The following is a 19,214-nucleotide window of genomic DNA, read 5'->3' as shown; positions in this document are numbered from 1 at the left end:
TCAGAAGAGAAGATCCCCCAAACATACACCCACAAAGACTTGCTGCTCCAGTGGGTGAGACTAACAAGATTCAACTGCCCTAGAGAGGAGAGAAGTCACCTCTAGTTTAAAGGAACTCACAGCCCCTTTCTAAGTGCAGGTACCAGTGGGATGAGCCTGGCACTCTGCAAACCCTCTTGTCTCCACCAGTGACTCAGTTCTGAATTCTTCATCACAGCTTCTTTAATATATTAAAACAAAGAACAATCTCAGTTTTGGTCACTGGGCAAGTAATACCAGAAATCTTTATGTAGGACTCAGCAATCTTTCAACAAACTCTCCAAGATATACAATAAAGTTTGAGAAACACTGTGAGCCTATGCATTTTTTTGCTCTAGTCCTGGGACTTGAACTCAGGGCCTGGGTATGTGCTGTCCCTGACCTTTTTTGCTCAAGGCTAGCACTATACCAGTTGAGCCCCAACTCTACATCCACTTTTTGGTATTGGAGATAAGAATTTCACAGACCCTCCTGCCTAGGTTAGATCCTCAGAGTAGCTAGGGTTACAGTCATGAGCCACCAGCACCTATGCATTTTTAAAAAAAAACTCTCAGGTGATATTGACTACTCCCAAAATCTCTCCTCTGAGAATAAACATATAACAGAAATGACCTCTGTCCTCCTAGAATTTTCCCTCCCCATTTCCCAAGTCCTGACCAAGCCATCTTTAAAGACATGCCCCAACTGAACTTTAGCTGACTCAAGTGAAAGTTATCAGCTTACAATTCATTATGCTTGTTGGGCTGGAAAACTAGGCCCAGACCTTAATGTTCAAACAAGCTAAGAACCATATTGACGATTTAAAATGGGGGAGGGGGAAGGAACAATAAGAATATATGTCAGAGACTGTAGTCTGCAAAGCCTAAATTATAAAATACTTGACCCTGTCCAGAAAAAAAAAATAGTCTCTACTCTCATTATATTTATTTATTTATTTTTTTTTTTTTTGTCGGTCGTGGGGCTTGAACTCTGGGCCTGGGAGCTGTCCCTCAGCTCTTCAGCTCAAGGCGAGCGCTCTACCACTTGAGCTACAGCGCCACTTCCGGTTTTCTGGTGGTTTATTGGAGATAGGAGTCTCACGGTCTCTCCTGCCCGGGCTGGCTTTGAACCGCGATCCTCAGATCTCAGCCTCCTGAGTAGCTAGGATTACAGGCGTGAGCCACCAGCGCCCGGCTTCATTATATTTATTATGTACTACTATGATTCCTCCTTAAGCACAGAGTCTGTATCTGAATCATTTTTTAATTTCATGCAGTACCAAGCACATAACTATAATTCAGTAGATACAGAAAGGATGGAAGCTAATAAGTGGTTGGGAGAGCTAGCAGGATGAATGACAAGTGTTCTGGGAACCCAAAGGTCAGGTTTCCTACCTTGCCCCACCCAAGAGACAAGAACAGTAGTTTCCTCCACTTTACACAGAAGATGAACATCAAGAGGCTCATACTAATGAAACTTTTTTCTTTAAACACTAAAGTGATTTTTAAGCAGTTAGCTGTCCTGCAGCTTAAAAAACAGGGATAGTATTGATAACATTCATAAAGGGAAGAATTAAAAACTTAAATTTTCAAGTAGATTAGTGATGCACAGTAGAAGATTTTCAAGGAGTCATACTGTACCAGCTTTTGAAGAACGGGTGTGTGAATTACACCTGCCATGCAGTGGCCCAGCTCTGCTTAGACAGCTTGCCAACACAGAGTGGCCTCTTTTTTATTTATTTATTTATTTATTTATATTATGAGAATACTGTACAGAGGAGTTACGATTACATGGGCAAGATAACGAGTACATTTCTTATCAATCATTATTGCCTCCTTGTTGTTTCCCCTTCCCAAGTGACCACTTTAGGAAGCTGCCCATCCTACTTCTTCACAGTACCACCCATATGTTAGTGAGTACTTCTTTCTGTGAAGTTCAAATCTGTGTCCTCATAATATCCACGGGTGGTTCTCATTCTACCTATTTGGTTACCTACATTCATAAATGTGAGAATCAAGTAGGGTAGAATTGAGTTACACTTGACTGAAAACAATGGAGTATTGAAAGGGACCTGCCCAGTTTGATGAGGACTAGGGAAAATGTCCCTTTCCAATCATAAAGAATAGTTTATAAATATTAGATGCTAAAAGTCAGTAGGTATGCTAAAAGAGGAAAGTCAAACTTAGAGTATGAAATGGAAGCAAAGGGCTAGTTGTCATAGTAGATCAGAGGCTAACCATAGACAGGCAATATGTTTCTGCTAGAAAGGAATGTTAATTGCAATTAAAGGGTGGTATTTGGGACAAATGAGAAGGAAGCCAAAAACTGAGCCTCTGGAATTGCTTTGTGATTCCACAGTTTTGAACTGGCTGCTTTGTCAAGTATAGGACAGAAGCAGAAAAGGAAAAGGTGTTATAGGCATGACTGAGTCCTCTAACTAGTGGGCTAGACCAAAGCATAGAGGTCTTTAAGTAGTGGAGAAAGGAGGCTCAAAGTTCAAGCTACATATATGTCCATAGTATATGTTCTGTCATCCAAATACTATGATAGCTGATAAATCAATCTTTGCATGAAAAAGTAGCCCAAGAAGAATGTTTGCTGAAATTTACTTGACTCTAGATTTCTAAAGCACTTGTGCTACACAGAGCTTGGAACTGTGAGGGGAATGTAAACTGGCAGTGGTACTTACTAACTGCCTTCCAGTCTCCCACTCTCTACTCTACCTCTGTTCTTCCCAACACATGTACATGTGCAGGTCCCCATGTGTGAGACCCCCTCACATACACATGTGCCCAGTAGCTTATTGTCTACTCTGTTTTTCACTTCTTCCAATTTCATTGGAGACAAACGTTCTTCTTTTTTTCTTTTCTTTAAAAATAATATATCTAGGATTTGAGAATGGAGATTTTTGGCAGCTGATGGAAAGCTTATGTCCATGCCAGGATCAAGAGTGTATTTAGTCATTTTCAAGGATCAGAAGCCCACATGTTTGAGTGTTCCTTCTCTATATGGTACCACCGAAGGAGGTGACAATTTGGACACTAATAGTATATCCAGACTGGTCTGGTGGACACTGCTTAGTAGCTTGATGATCTTGATCAGTTTATCTCTCAGAACCTGTATTTTCATCCATACTTATTGCTCTGAAGCAATGCTAACAGTCAGAGAGGTTGCTTTTAATTGTGCTGTGTGTGGTGCTTGGGGTTTTGCTTGCCTGTTCTCTTTCTCCACTATTTTACAGTTTCCTTAAGGTGCACACAGATGCATGCTTTGTATTGATTTAGTATGAAGAGATTTTTATAATGGTCTTTTTTTTTATAGCTTTAGCTACTAAGATTTCTATGTATCAATCCCAAAAAGAAGGGAAGAAGAAAGAATTGGTTGAGATCAGATTAAAAAGAATTTATTCTGTCATTAGAAACAAGAAAGATTTTTCTAATTTGAGGTTGTTGAAATATAGTTTCTCTTTAAGAGAAAATAATTTTCTGCACTAACCTACCAGTCTGTGCCTGAGCTGTGCTGGATATTTTAATACATCATTTCACCTACTCTTTTTTAAAAATTTTAAATGTTTTTATTGTTATTATAAAGGTGATGTACAGATGGGATACAGTTTCATAAGTCAGATAGTGGCTATCTTTTTGGACAATGTCACCCCTTCTTCACCTACTCTTTAGAACAAATCAATGAAATTTACTACTGTTCTATCTATTTTATAGAGGAGGAAAATGAGCTAGTCAAAGGTTAAGTACTTTGACCAATGTAGCACTCGCATATGCTATGCCCTAATGATACTCAGTTGTTTTCATTGCACTTACCTTTACCAAATGTTTTCTCATATCTATCTATTTTGGTTAATTTTTGCAGTAGTTCTGTGAAGTAGGAGGTGGGATATTATCATCTCTGTCAGTACAGAGGAGTGATTGGGTCTAGAACCCAAGCTACTAGCCAGGAACTCCAGCATGTGTCATTCACAGTAACCAAGTACCTATTACCCATTACCCATCACTTTATCACTGCTTTCATTTTTTCTCTCACCTTTTTTCTAAATTTATATGTGCTGGTCCTATACACTGAACATAGAAATCTGGACCCACAAACTTGAATATCAACTCTCTATTTAAAGAGTTTCAGTGAACATGGTTGTTCTAGTGGCATTACTGTAACCATAGCCAAGATATGTAATCAGCCCAGATGCCTCTCAACGGAAGAATGGATCAAGAAAATGTGGTATATATACACAATGGGGTTTTACTCACCCATTAGAAAGAATGATATTGTACCATTCATAAGGAAATAGAAAAAATTATAATAGATGAGTTAAGTCAGACCCAGAAAAACAAAAGTATCTAAAATTTGCCTATAATTCTAAAAGTAAACATGTTGGGTGGTTTGCATGTGGTTTCAAATGTATTAACTGAAATGAGAGAACTCAAATAATGTAATTCCTTAGAAAGACAAACTCAAAACCCAACAAAATGGGCAACAGAAAATGGGTACTTGCAAGGGGTGGAGGGCCAAGCTGTTACTGACCAGGCACTGTGTTAGGGATAAATATCTATTTAGTGGTCTGAAAATAGTTGTTACTGCCTGGTGAGGACAATCAGCTGTCCTGCGGCAATATAAAAAACAATAAGGCACTAAATCCAGGCTGGAGTACAGAAAGGAAAATTCTGGGAAAGTAGATATGACTGAAGGGCACAGGATGAGCAGGCTCTGGCCAGGGAGATGGGAAAGGGACACCGAGAGTGGCCTAGGCAGAGGGAAGGGTCAGGGAATAGGCATGATGCCTAGTCTGACTGACATTAGGCCTCATGCATGTAGGCACCAGAGTACATGATGGGGGTCTGAGAACTGCCCGTACCCCTCCTTGCCACATGCAGGTATTTGGGGTTGTTAACAAGGAAGAAATTCTGGTACTTGTCCCTCCCTGACTTCTAGTCCCCTCTTTTCAGAAACTTTACAATAACTGTCTTACATGTGACTGCTGTTCTTGATCTCCCATGGGGTTGATAACATCCCTCTTCTAGCAAAAGCTGTCAGACTTCATGTGCATTGGAACTCCCCATGTGTCTGGTAAAGACAAAGGTCACCGAACCCCATTCCAGAATTTCTGCTTCATTTGGTCTGAAGTGGAATCTGAAAATGGGCATTTTTGAAGAGTTTCCAGAAGACCCCATTTTGAGGTCCCCTGCCTAGAAGCATGCTAAGCTGTTATGTTAACAAGGCTGTGTTTTATATATTCACACTTTTGCTTTCTAGTTTCATTTGACCTTTTTAAGCTAGTGAGATTTAGTAGTCAGCAGTATAATTTAGTATATCCTAGAGCTGCCATAACCAAGTACCACACACTAGGTGATTTAGAACAACAGATATACGTTGTCTCACTGCTTTGGAAACTTGAACTTTGAAACCAAGGTGTCAACTGGGCTGAGCTCCTCCTGAAATTCTTCCCTGACTCCTGCTATCTTCTAGTGGCTCTGAGGGTCTTTAGTGTGGTGGTAGAGCTGTAATCTTTGCCTGTGTCTTCACACAGCTATCTTCCCCCCACATATCTCTGTCTCTTCACATGGCCTTTCACAAAGCCACATTAGAATTGGAAGAGAGTCTATAGGAGATTCAAAATGTGTATCATTTCTGCCATAGAATAACACACTGATGCATGAGTCAAGACAAACACCCTCATGCCTCAAATCCTTCTGTTTCCTTCCCATATTCTTCAACAAACAAGCACCAGCTTGGAATATAAGTACTTGATATAACCCGCTTTTTGTAAGTTATGAAGAAAGCAGTATTGTTTCAGAAAACTATTCTATGGATTTTATGTTGTGGTGCTTTGTAATGAAATCTTCTTCCTGTGATTGCTAGGACTTATATGATCTGCTCTAACTACACATCTTTCATCTGTGTCTTTGTTGACCTTTGTTTATTTACTCCAGTTTCTAGAAACACTTAAGCAGTAGAGGGATAGGGAATAGGATATTTTGAGGAGGTTGAAGCTGAGTCCATTTAGCCTGTACTGGTATGTCTGTCTCCTCTGACTGCTACTGCTACTGCTACCCAACTGCTGTCCTGAGATAGTTTAACTAATGTGAACAAGTACTCACTCAGACAGTAACCTATGGTGAGAAGAGGTCTCCACTGATGCGCCCTCGGACCAGAGAGTTAAACCCTCTTCTCTAACCACCTTCTATCTCAGAGAGAAAGGCAGCCAAAAAGCAACCCCTTCATCCTGTGTTTTCAAACTCTATACACAAGTCCAGGATGGCCTAATACCCGCAGAAGCCATTGTAGGGCTGACTAGACCTCTCATTTCCTGTCAGGCCCTGATTCCATTAGAAAACCCTCACTCTGACTTACCCCAGGGCTATAGGGTAGGTTTGGAGAACTCTGTTTTCAGTATCATTACCCTTGCTTGCCTAGAACTCTGTCACAGCTGTAATCCACAGCAAATGGATTTCCCTGACCCTGGGGACAAAGGCCTAGTGTTTTCTAGACTTGGCGGCTCCTGCAAGGACAGAGCATCAGCATTTCTCCAGCTGCTGATCTTAGGCCTGTGGGCAGCAGAGACCGGTAATATAATCACTCTCCAAGCCAGTTACAGTCAGCACATCAGTCAAAGTGGTCCCTTGTGGTTGGGAGGGGAAAACTGGCTGAAATAGAAATCACAGTCAGGCAAAGCCTGGCCTCACATAAAACCACACAGTGAGTTGGACCCCAGAGAAAACCAGACTTCTAGTTCTGGCTATTAGCCATTAGTGGCTGGCTATGGTTCACAGTAGGAATGTGCAGTGGGAATGGGTGGCCTTGGAGAAAAAATGAGGTACTCCTTAGAAGGAAAGAAGGAAGCATACAAGAAGAAAGTAAAAGGGAATTGAAGAGGCAGGTAAAGTGCAAGGTTAAGAATTCAGAGTTCCTAGCAGGGTGCTGGTGGCTCACACCTGTAATCCTAGCTACTCAGGAAGCTGAGATCACGGTTCAAAGCCAGCCCAGGCAGCAAAGTCCATGAGTCTCTTATCTCCAATAAACCACCAGAAAAAAAATGGGGGCTGGGAAGGTGGCTCAGAGGTAGAGCACTTGCCTTGCATGCATGAGGCCCTGGGTTCGATTCCTCAGCACCACATAAGCAGAAGAAAAAAAAAGCTGGAAGTGGTGCTGTGGCTCAAGTAGTAGGGCTTGCCTTGAGCTGAAGAGCTCAGGGACAACGCCCAGGCCCAGAGTTCAAGCCCCATGACTGACAAAAAGACAAAAAAAAAAAATTCAGAGTTGATAATGTGGGATGCCAGCAGGCAAGATATGAGGAGGGTCCATTGACACCTGAGTAGCTGTCCCCGAGACTCCAGGTAGCCTCCTTTACTTCCCACCAGTCTCAGCTTTGAGATAGGAGGAAGTAGAAGTGGGGAAAACCAAAAACTTCCCTGAAAGTTGAACTGTGGAAGAAGTTCAGAAGCTACTATAAGTGATCAACTCTTCCATATTTAAGTCAGTTCCAGACTCAACTTTACTTCCACTAAAAGCCCAACAAGATCTGTGGCATTTGGTTTTCAAGACAAGATCCCACTCTCTGAAGCTGAAGGCTTTCTAGGGATGCCTCCATGGTACTGGAAAAGAGTCAAAAGAGAGCCATGTCACCATGACTAAATCATTCCCAAAACTGGGCTTGTTGTTTGTTTTTACTAGTCCTAGGACTTGAACTTCAGGGCCTCAAGCTCTTACTCTGCTTTTTCCACTCATAGCTGGCACTCTACCACGTGAGCCACTCCTCTAATCCTTCATTTTGTTGATTAATTGGGGACAGAGTCTCTTGGTCTTTTCTGCCCAGATTGGACTTAACCATGATCCTCAGATTTCACCTTCCTGAATAGTTAGGATTACAGATGTGAGCCAGTGTTGCCTAGCTGGGCCTCAGTTTTTGTACAGGAAAAACAAGAGATATTTTATTTCTTTATTTTTTTATTGTATTATAGTACTAAGGATTGAATTTAGAACCTTACTTTTGCTAGGCAAGCACTCTATCACTTTAGCCACAGCTCCTTTCCGTGGTTAATTTCAGGGTATCCCCTACTTAGGCTTCCTTCATTACTTTTTGTCTCTCTAGCAGAAGGAGCAGGTCATAGGCTTTAAAATCAGGCAGACCTGATTTCAAATCTCTCTTGGTAAACCCAAGCTGGCCTTCATGGCAAATGTGTATACAAGCCTTAGTCTGCAAGTGATCCCATGAAGGCTGTTTAGAAAGCTGGTGCATACAAATATAGTCATGCCTTGGTATCTGCAGGACATTGATTCCAAAACTCCCCCCAGACACCACTATTTAAGATCAAATCCCTTATATAAAATAGTATGGTACTTCTATATGACCTACACATACTCAATATATTTTAAATCATCTCTAGATTAGTTATACTACCCACTGCAGTGCAAATTCTATGTAAGTGGTTGTTTCTCTCTCTATATATATATTTTTTTAATTTTTTTTTTGCCAGTCCTGGTGCTTGAACTCTGGGCTGGGGCGCTGTCCCTGAGCTTTTTTTGCTCAAAGCTAGTGCTCTACCACTTGAGCCACAGCACCACTTCTGGCTTTTTCTGCTTATGGGATGCTGAGGAATTGAACCCAGGGACTCATATGTGCAAGGAAAGTGCTCTACCACTGAGCCACCTTCCCAGCCCCCACTCTACCACTTTGAGCCACAGTGCCACTCGCAGTTTTCTGGTGGTTAATAAGAGTCTAATGGACTTTTCTGCCCAGGCTTGGCTTTTAACCATGGTCCTCAGAACTCAGCCTCCTGAATAGGATTGCAGTGTGAGCCATCAGTGCCTGGTTAACTCTGTATTCTTTAGACACAAACAAAAAAACATCCATGTATGGAAGTGATGCTGTGGCTCAAGCGGTAGAGCCCTTGCCTCGAGCTGAAGAGCTCAGGGACAGCGCCCAAGTCCAGAGTTCAAGCCCCACGACCAAAAAATAATAATAATAATAACATGTACATTCAATACAGACAAAATTTTTTTCCTTGTATTTCCATTCAAGGCTTGTTTAATTCATGGATGCAGAACTCCAGGATATGGATGTACATTGTCCAATAAGCATTCTCTAAGCATTTCTCTCCTCCCTCTTCCCTGCTAGCATCCATCTGCTCTCCTGCCACCTGAGTGCCCTGACTCTGCCACCCTGTAGGCCATGGAGAATGAGCTGCCAGTCCCGCACACGACCAGCAGTACCAGTGTCACCAGTGGAGCCAGTGGCAGTAACAATGGCTGTAGCAATAGCAGCAGTGGTAGCAGTGGCCGCCCCACTGGACCCCAGATTTCTGTGTACAGTGGGATTCCTGACCGGCAGACTGTGCAGGTAAGGTGCAAATTGAGGCAGAACTTTATTGCTTTATCACCTATAAAGAGTTCCAAGAGGAAGTGTTAGCATGGTCTAGAGGAATGACCCTTAAGGAGAGAATGGGTCAGTGGCATGTGTGCATATAGTTAGAGGAGAGGAAATACTGCAAGATGGGTCCATTCAAGGAAGTTGGAGGAACAGAGAATAAATACATAGATGACCAGGAGAAAAATACCAAAAAACAATAAAAGCTCCTTTTCTCCATGATAGTGTGAATCCAAGAATGTTATTTTGAGAGAACATATGTTTGAACATGCAAAAGGCCAGGAAAGAAAGCCAATGACTGGTTGCTGCTCTGCTGCACCCCAAATTCATTATCTCAATAATCACTGCCTAAGGAATAAATCTAAATTTTTTCAAAGATAGAGGGCCAAAAAATAAAGCTCAAGGTCTTTTGTCTTTGAAGCATTTTCCTTTTCCCCTAAGATTTGCTAAATGTCATACTAAATGCCTTCTGGGTGATTCCATACTGTTCCAAAATGCAGTCAGGATTGTGCACTTCCATCTGCTTAATACCTAGCTCTGTAGCATTTTGCCTTCTGATCATCTCCAGTTAGCCTCAGAATTGTCTGAGGCTATTCAGGTAAAGAAAAAAATTGAACCTAAACACTCCAGGAACCTCAAGTAGATAATGTTTATTGTGTTTCACAATATCTGGTTGAGGTTCTTGGTCATTTGAGCAGATAAGAAGCCACAACTGAGAAATGTTTACTGTAAGTAACTTTGTAGTTTGTATATACTAGAAGAGTGACTTCATCCTGAATTGGCCCTTGGCCCAAATATGAGGATAAGGGAGAAGCCACAGCAGACAATGTGAAGCCTGAAAAATCTGGTTAAAGAAGACAACCTTGAGATACTGTCTTTGCTCCCAGTTATATTCACACTTAATCAAACCACTTTTCCTGCTTTCAAACCTTGCCTTGGCCTGCCCACAGCTTCTTCCCTTGGCCTTTTCACACAGGATATTTTAGCTTGGTGCCAGCATCTGGCAGGAAATATGCTTGCTCCTACTACCCACAAAACTGCAGGCAAAGGGGGCTGGAGGACTCTGCTCTCATTGTCCTCTGTACTCTAGTGGGACCATTGGGGCTCCGCTTGATTCCATTCATTGACACCCCTGATGAAGAGGTGTCACAATGTCTTAGCTGCTGCTGGGGATGTCACTTTCAAGAGTCTAAGGAAAATAAGCTTAGGTGAGGCAGCAATGGTGAAAAAGAATAGAGTTCATATAAATAGGATCAGAAAGGGTGAGAATGAGGGATACTTACACAAGCACTGGGAGACACTAGGACTACAGAAGATCTATAACCTTAGCCTGCTTTCATAGAAACCCAAGTCTGAGCCCAGAGCTTTCACCAGAAGCTGCCTAAAAATCACACTAAGTTGGGGACATCTTGACCAGAGGCTCAATTGTGAGACAGGGCCCAAGACCAGGAGCAGTCTTGGGCCAGAGACAAGTTGGCTAGAGTCTGGCCAGGGCCAGGGCCAGTACAGGACATTAGCTGGGAAGAAAGGGCAGGAGAAGAAAGATCTGTCTCTAAGCCTCATGAGAAAGCAGGAGTCTCAGGGCTATGGGAGGCACTCACTTTCCTTTGTTCCTGGTTGATGGGGGATTTGAAAACAAAAGACTTTTATTATTTCATAGAGACTGCTGTTCAACTAGAGGTGGGGAATATCTGGCCCATGGGCCAAACAAGGCCTGAAAAATCATTTGATATATGACAGGACAGACATGTTCACTTCTTGTCAGCTGCCCATAGCCATCTGTCTATATTGATAATTTTTGATAGCTCAAGTGATGTTATAATCAAATGGCACTTGTCTGGAAGAAGGTTGTCCACCTCTGAAAACAGTAAGTCGAGAGAGAGAGAGAGAGAGAGAGAGAGAGAGAGAGAGAGAGAGAGAGAGAGAGAGAGAGAGAGAGAGAGAGAGAGAGAGGAGAGAGAGAGAGAGGAGAGAGAGAGAGAGAGAGAGAGAGAGAGAGAGAGAGAGAGAGAGAGAGAGAGAGAGAGAGAGAGAGAGAGAGAGAATCTCTGCAAAGAAGAAGCAAAGAAAAGAAAAGGCTAGGGAAAGAAAGAAGGAATCAAAGGGAAATGTGCCAGTCTGGGGTCACAGGCATATGCAGCAAGACAAAGACAACATGAGAGACTGATAAGAACTCTCTGGGAGTTCTGGGCAGATCCTGGAGAGTGGCACCAAGTCACCTTTTGAAGCCCTGCCTTCTAGAGAGGCAGCTGCCTTCACATGAGTCTGAATTTGGCTGGCTTCTGCTGAATATGGAACAGGCTGGCTTGGATCTTCTTCTCAGCTCCTTTCTTCAGTCTGACTTCTGAACTTTGTCCTCATTTGAGGTAGTGGAGGTAGGGGTGCTACCCAAGCCTGGCCTAGGAACTCCGCCTCCCTGAGAGTAGGTCAGGATGGTGGGGTGCTGACAACTGATTAGAAGCAAACATGTCAGGGAGGAGCCAAAGGCAGAGGCAAGACAGACAACATAGGCAGCTTGTACACAGCTCTCTCTTCTGCTCCTGGAGAGAGGGAGATGGGTTATGGTGGGGTTTTTCTCCCAACCATTTGATGAGCTGATGTCAACAAGGCCATGACCACAGGGGCATGATATGCAGCCACTTGATGCCCAGATACACTGTTGTCCTTCTCAGGTGATCCAGCAAGCCCTACACAGGCAGCCCAGCACAGCAGCTCAGTACCTGCAGCAGATGTATGCCGCCCAGCAGCAACATCTCATGTTACAGACAGCAGCCCTGCAGCAGCAGCACCTCAGCAGTGCACAACTCCAGAGCCTGGCAGCTGTACAGCAGGTAAGCCATGGGAAGACCCTGGCTCCGAGGCTCCTTTCAAGGAATCTGGACAAGTGAGCAGAAGGGCAGGAAGCGGGCCCTGCCCCCAGGCTTCCCACAAGAGCTCCTTCCATAGAAGCATGGCTGTCAGCACATCCATTACTCCAAGATGACACTGCTAGTGAGTGGCTGGAGCAGCTGCATCTCTCACCAGCTGGCCCAGGGAGGAAGAGCTGAGGGATTCTCTTTCACCACATCCCATGCTGTAGGGCAGGAACAGCTACCTCCAAGGAGATGCTCACAAAAAAAAAGGCATGCCAGCTCACTTGTCCACCTGCCCGTTTACCTCTCTTCTATGAGAACATATTAATTTATACATTCATTCACTTGTCTCCTTGAAAGATCACAAGTAAACAAGAACTAAAATAGACAATGTTTTTAAATGTCTATGATAAGCCCTATGAAAAAAGACCAAATTGCTATGACTGAGGGACAAGGAGGACAGCCCTACACTAGGGTCACATTAAAGCTAATTCTTTAAGGTTAAGAAGCTTTCCAAGGGGAGAGGGACAGACTGGATATGCCAGACTGTGTGCACAACTCTCAGCATGGTACCATGGGCCATTGGGTAAGGTGGAGAGATGGGGAGAACTGGGGAATGCTGGGCAGTAGCAATGGCAAGCAGTCACAGTGCTTGGGGTTGGTGCTCATCTGCTCAGCAACCTTCTGGGTAGGTACTGTTATCTCTGCTTGTAAGGAGGGAGTCTGGGCCCTTGCTCAAGGCCATGTGGAGGCAGGCAAGTCTGGGCTTCAAAACTGATTTCCTGACCACTGTCCAATGCTTCCAGGAAGATAAGGACTCAAAAATGACTAAGGACAGAGGAGGCTGCAACACTAATGATAAGAGTTTGTTCTTTTTCAGGCAAGCCTGGTGGCCAACAGACAAGGGAGCACTTCTGGCAGTAGTGTGTCTGCACAGGCTCCAGTCCAGTCATCTTCGGTGAGTACTGGGTGTGAGTGACAGGCAAAGGCCACAGCTCTGCCTCCCCTCCCAAGAAGCTTTTGACTTCCTGGACCCCAATGTGGAGCATCCTTATCCATACAGGACCATGTATGGAGTATGTTGTTCTTCCCAGGAAAAAGCAATGTGAATCTCTTTCTAAGCCTTACATTAGCACCCTGTCATCTTTCCAAGGTTAAGGTGCTCTTGCTAGCTGGGGTCTTTCAACATCAGGTCCTCCCTGCAGTTTGAGGCTTGAGATGGGGCAGTGCTCAAGGCAACTCCTAGGCCCAAGAACCAGGATACGACATAAACCAAGGAACAGAAGACAGTGAGGGCAAGAAATGGATGAGGAGCAGTCATGGTGGTGCATACCTGTAATCTATACTAAAGCAGAAGGGTCAGGAGTGCAAGAATAGCCTGAGCTACATAGTGAGTTCTAGACCAACCTGGGCTACATAGGTTTAAAAAAAAGGCATAAGGACACCATTCACCAAGAGCCTCCCATTTCCTTTTACTCATTTCTCCTGTATCAGATCAATCTGGCAGCCTCCCCAGCAGCAGCTCAGCTCATCAACCGGGCTCAGAGCGTCAACTCAGCCACAGCCTCTGGTCTTGCCCAACAAGCTGTGCTCTTGGGCAACACATCTTCTCCAGCTCTAACTGCAAGCCAAGCACAAATGTATCTCAGGGCACAGATGGTGAGTACCCACAATCTGGGCTGTGACTCCTGGGCTAGGGGACACAAGCAGATAAGGTGGAAGACCAGTATTAGCGATGGGAAGGAAGGACTGAGGGCCAGGAGAAACTGCAAGTGGGTAGAATAAAACAAGGTGGGCCTGGAAGGCTGAGGGAGAACATGACATGATTTCCAGGACTACAAGAAGGATGGAGTTTTAATCTGAGACTGAGAAAGCCACCAAGCATGCTTCCCTTCCCTGTCTTCCTAAAGTGAAACAGAATTGTTTCCTCATAAGAAACAATTTCTCAGAATTAAGAAGGACAGTACCTGAGCCGTGCCCAAAAGTTCTCATATACTCACACTGTAAGATGATGAGCAGACAGACACCAGGTACTGCACAGAAATGGGATTTTCCTCCTGGATACTTTCTCTGAAGGTCCATGGAAGGACTAGCCACCTCTAGCTCAGGGGCCAAAGGTGCACTGCCACCCCTGGGGGTAGAGCTTCAGAGCCCGCTGCTTGCTGCTGCTTCCACTGCCATTCCCACTGGGCCCCCTTCTTCCTAGATCCTGGTAAGCTTCTTTGATCACAACAGACACTGGTCACAGACAGGCTATGACCAGCATGCTTGAGTCTCTACTGTGTATCTGATCCTAAGGGATCCAGAAGACCTTAGGAGCCTAACAAGCATCTAATATTCAGAAGATGTCTTGGGACCTTAGCAGCAGTCTCCAGGAGGCTAGGTGGGCTCCAACCACAGTCAAATATCATACGTAATGCACTGAGGTGACTTCTCCTTCTGCTGCTCAACACACCATCTTAAAAGAGTACAGTCCTGCCCCTTCCTTTGCTCTGGTGGCTGGAACTTGGTGCTTGGAGCTTTTCTGATCTTGTTCCCACACTTTTGTTACCAGCTCTGAGCTCATCATTTAAGACACATTGTCAGAGAATGCTTCCTGGACACAACATAAAACAGACTTCTGTTTCCCAACCTTGCCTCCACTTTACTGATCCCATGTCTCCCTCTGTGCCCCCAGTGGGGTCCTCATGCCTGTCTGCTGCCCCACAAAAGGAGGATTCACATGCACAGAGGAACAAGCCTCTGTGTATTAGCTGTAGGGAAAGCACAGGTGCTATCCACATGGATGCAGAACTAGACCCATGTGGAGTCTAAGATGCCAGCAGAGTCTAGGCCATTTGCCTCCTCTGCTACTGTAGCCTCTTGGTGCCTTGAATCAAAATTTGGCCAGAAAGTGGCCACCAGCACCTCTGATTTGATCCTTCTGGAGAGAAAGTCTTGTTCCAACCCAGCCCAGTGGTCAGGACTAGAAAATGATCTTCCAGTATTGGCCCAAGGATCCCAGCATATTTAGGAGATTAGTGACTTCAGTGAATGTTGGAAACACAGACTCCTCTAGGATGAGCCCCTCATAGAAGGTCCAGAGCCCCAGAGCAGCTCTTTTCCCCCACCTCTGTATCCTGCCACTGCCCAGCTTAGGTCAGTGAGCTAGAAGCCTCCTGACACTCCACCCAATCCCCGGGCCTCCTACCCTTTCTTGCCTCCTGTTCCACTTGCCTAGCCACCCTTATGTCTATTCCCTGGCTCAACTGTTCTGCCCTTTGGCTGAGCCCACATTGGGCAGGTAAAAGGCGCCTCGTTTCCTGTGATTCCAGGCCCAGCCAGGTAACCTGGTGCAGGTAGCTAGGAGCCTAGGCGGCACTGTTCCTTTGTCCCCTCAGCTCATCTTCACGCCCACGGCCACCGTCGCTACCGTGCAGCCTGAGCTCGGCACTGGCTCCCCCGCCCGGCCCCCTACCCCTGCCCAGGTGAGGACCCCATGCTGGTGGGAGGGAAGGAGGGTGGGCAGCACTGTAGATGGGTGGGGTGCTGGGAATGGGTAGTCCTGAAGGAGCTCTAGGTCTGTGCAAATGCTGAGCTCTTGTAGGGAAGCAGGTGAGCTGCACAGCCCAATGTTTCCAAGCACTCTTTCATGCCCATCCAGACAGCCTCAGCCACTCTTGACTTCATGTTGGTCCCTCAAATAGAGTAAAGGAGTCCAAGGGCAGTATATTGAGGCCTTCAGACCTTACACTGCTCCACCCCATCCCCAAGTAACTTGCTTTGTTGTTGCTTTGCCAGTAGAATATCCCTTGGGTTACATTTGTCAACACAGTTAAGAGTGGGGAAGTGGGCACTGGAGAACGAGGATGAGTACTAAGCTCTTACCTTCAGTAGCACATAGCTGCTATTATAGCTGTGAGAATCCTGTGGTAGCTGAGAAGAGACTTTCTCACTCTCATCTCCCACACCATCTCCACAACAGAGACCTAGGAGGTTAGAGTTGGGGGAGGGGGGGAGGGAGGGAGGAATGACCAGTTTGCACAGCACCTGTATGTCCAGCAGAGGGCGCCAGGGACCATGCTGAGTAAGCACGTCTGTCTTAAAAAGCCTTGTGCTGGGGACAAGCTAATCCTTTACTTGATGGCCTTGCTGGTCAGTTAACTTTCACTTTTCCATGGCCTTATCCAGCGTAGGAAGCCCCATGCGTCACTGGGCCTGGAAATTACCTGAGTGTTATATATCCAATCCTGATAGTTTAGAGGTGGAATAGAAGGAGGATTCATGGAAAGGAGAGCCTACCCTCCTTTGCCCCAGCCTGGGTAGCAATCGCTTCTCAGAATTCAGTTCCTTCTGCTGGTAGATCTGATTGCTAGTGACCTTTTTTGTCTTCTTTAGAAACTATATCTGCTCCTGATTCCTCACTCAACCCCTAACTCACTCTCTTTCTCTCTTTCCAATTTTACAACCCACTATCCTGTTTGGCTATTCCTGGATCTATCCCTAACTCTTCCTGTCTTAGTTGTGTGTTGACATTACTCCTATCTCATTCTCTGGACTCCCATAGACCCCTCTTTTCCAGGTACAGAATCTGACCCTCCGAACACAGCAGACACCAGCTGCAGCAGCCTCGGGCCCTACCCCTACTCAGCCTGTCCTGCCCAACTTGGCCCTGAAACCCACCCCTGGCAGTAGCCAGCCTCTGCCTGCCCCTTCACAGGGCAGAAACACTGCTCAGGCTTCCCCTACAGGTGCTAAACCTGGCATAACTGACAGTGTGATGGAGCCTCTCAAGAAAGGAGATGGCAACAGCAGCCTGCCAGAGAGTATGGATGGCAGAGCTGGGCTCAGCCGGACAGTTCCTGCTGTAGCTACCCACCCCCTCATTGCACCAGGTAAGGACTCCAAGAAGTACCAGCCACATCTCTTCCTCTACTAATTGTGTGTGTGCGTGAGAGAGAGAGAGACAGAGACAGAGAGAGAGGGAGGGGGGAGGGAAAGAGAGAGATAGTACTGGAGCTTGAACTCAAAAGTCTTGTGTTCTCACTTGCCTTTTTTGCTCCAAGCTCACTTCCTACCACTTGAGCCATACCCCCACTTTTTTCAAATTAATTGAAGATAAGAGTCTGGAAGATTTATGTGCCTAGGCTGGCTCCAAACCGCAATTCTCAAATCTCAGCCTCATGAGTAGGTAGGATTATAGGCTTGAGCCAACAGAGCCTAGTTCTCTCTCCCATTCTTGAGGTGCTTACTAGCTCCTGATTCTGCTTCATTCTTCTAATGTAACCTTACAAGATGAAGTCACATGGAGAAAAATCAGTGAGTCCTTCTTTATAATGGGCTCAGTGTTGAATTTGAGTACATGATTATAGCTCTTAATTCCAAGTGAACAGGCATTGTAGGATAGACTGTTTTGAAACTTCCTAGTAGGTGTAAAAAGGGACAGGAATTAGCCAGGAACGTGTGACAACCACTAGGGAGTTGGGAAGTGACCCATTTATTTTTCCTCATCCAGCAGAAACTTGTTGACTAATGTTTGCTAGTGGTGTGCCACTTCTGAGTGTACAGATGGCAGTTAGATCAAGAAGGACAATCTGGGTGAGGAGACAAGAGCAGTACATCATAGTCTTCTCAGAGCTTTGAGCACTATGAGCACAGAGCCATCTGACCTTGGAGTGAAGAGCTACAGAAGTCTGCCAGTGAAGGCAACAACTTGAGGATTTTTTTTTTTTTTTTTGTCGGTCGTGGGGCTTGAACTCTGGGCCTGGGCGCTGTCCCTCAGCTCTTCAGCTCAAGGCGAGCGCTCTACCACTTGAGCAGCGCCACTTCTGGTTTTCTGGTGGTTTATTGGAGATAGGAGTCTCACGGTCTCTCCTGCCCGGGCTGGCTTTGAACCGCGATCCTCAGATCTCAGCCTCCTGAGTAGCTAGGATTACAGGCGTGAGCCACCAGCGGCCGGCGAGGATTTTTTTTAAAGAACAAATCCAGCTGATTACTTACGGGGTAAATTCCACAAAGAGGATGATTCAGTATTCCCTGGCTAGACTTGTTCCTCCCTGCTAAACTTTTCCCAGAACTACCTATTACAGGCAATCTTTAATGGAAAAGTTTGCCAAGAGCCCTAGAAGCCAGCCTTACCAGTCCACAGAACAAGACAAAGTTCTGTTACTTCAGAGAAACAAGTATAGTGGTAGACCATATGGTTTGGCATTAAAAAGAGAATTACTCTGCTCACCTTCCTAAGGAAATCACTGGCCCTCTGTCCTCATCCAGACCATTTTACAGTTCAGTATAACTCTGTGTGTGTGTGTGTGTGTGTGTGTGTGTGTGTGTGTGTGTGTGTGTGTGTGTGTGTGTGTGTGTGTGTGTGTGTGTGTGTGTGTGTGTGTGTGTGTGTGTGTGTGTGTGTGTGTGTGTGTGTGTGTCCTAGAAAACATACTATATGCTTGTCACCGGACTTAAACCAAAATGGTTGGGGATAGAGGTGTAGCTCAGTGGTAAAATACTTGCCTAGCATACAAGAGGCTTTGGGTTTAATCCCCAGTATGAGGATAAAAAAAAGAAAAGGAAAAAATGGTCAAAATATAATTTTTTTGGGGGGGGTCCGGTCGTGGGGCCTGAACTCTGGGCCTGGGCACTGTCCCTCAGCTCTTCAGCTCAAGGCTAGCGCTCTACCACTTGAGTCACAGCACCACTTCCAGCTTTTTTTTTTATGCTTACGTGGTGCTGAGGAATCAAACCCAGGGCCTCAGGCATGCAAGGCAAGCGCTCTATCACTGAGCCCCCTTCCCAGCCCTATAATTTCTTACTTAAAAGAGTATATGAGCAAAAGGAGGGAGCCAGATATACAAACAAATCCATTGAATTTTGTAATGTTATTGTAGGTACAATGGGCACATATGGCTAACTCTTCCACACAGGATAATTCTCTCTCAGAGAAAGTGGCATCTGAGTCTTTTTTAAAATGGAGTTACATTGTGAAGCCCAGGCTA

General features: G+C 45.1%; 1 protein-coding gene across 5 annotated transcripts in view; it reads left to right on the top strand.

Annotated features, from left to right (window-relative positions):
• The window catches only part of Phc2 (polyhomeotic homolog 2), a 98,669-nt gene that overhangs the window by 36,353 nt on the left and 43,102 nt on the right, over positions 1-19,214 (top strand). For 3 of the 5 annotated variants that reach the window (XM_070008800.1, XM_070008799.1, XM_070008804.1), the window contains exons 2-7: positions 9,143-9,364; positions 12,064-12,222; positions 13,124-13,201; positions 13,738-13,902; positions 15,558-15,710; positions 16,805-17,117. In XM_070008800.1, coding sequence (XP_069864901.1) covers positions 9,197-9,364; positions 12,064-12,222; positions 13,124-13,201; positions 13,738-13,902; positions 15,558-15,710; positions 16,805-17,117 — 1,036 coding nt within the window. In that variant the 5' untranslated portion in view covers positions 9,143-9,196. The remainder of the gene's footprint in view (positions 1-9,142; positions 9,365-12,063; positions 12,223-13,123; positions 13,202-13,737; positions 13,903-15,557; positions 15,711-16,804; positions 17,118-19,214) is intronic. The other 2 variants (XM_070008801.1, XM_070008803.1) reach the window with 2 other exon arrangements.

Source organism: Dipodomys merriami, unplaced genomic scaffold (genome assembly GCF_024711535.1).
Source record: "Dipodomys merriami isolate MVZ:Mamm:240054 unplaced genomic scaffold, mDipMer1.0.p SCAF_71, whole genome shotgun sequence".
Taxonomy (NCBI): Eukaryota; Metazoa; Chordata; class Mammalia; order Rodentia; family Heteromyidae; genus Dipodomys; species Dipodomys merriami.
Note: the sequence above shows the minus strand (reverse complement) of the source record. Positions and strands in the feature narration are given on the sequence as shown.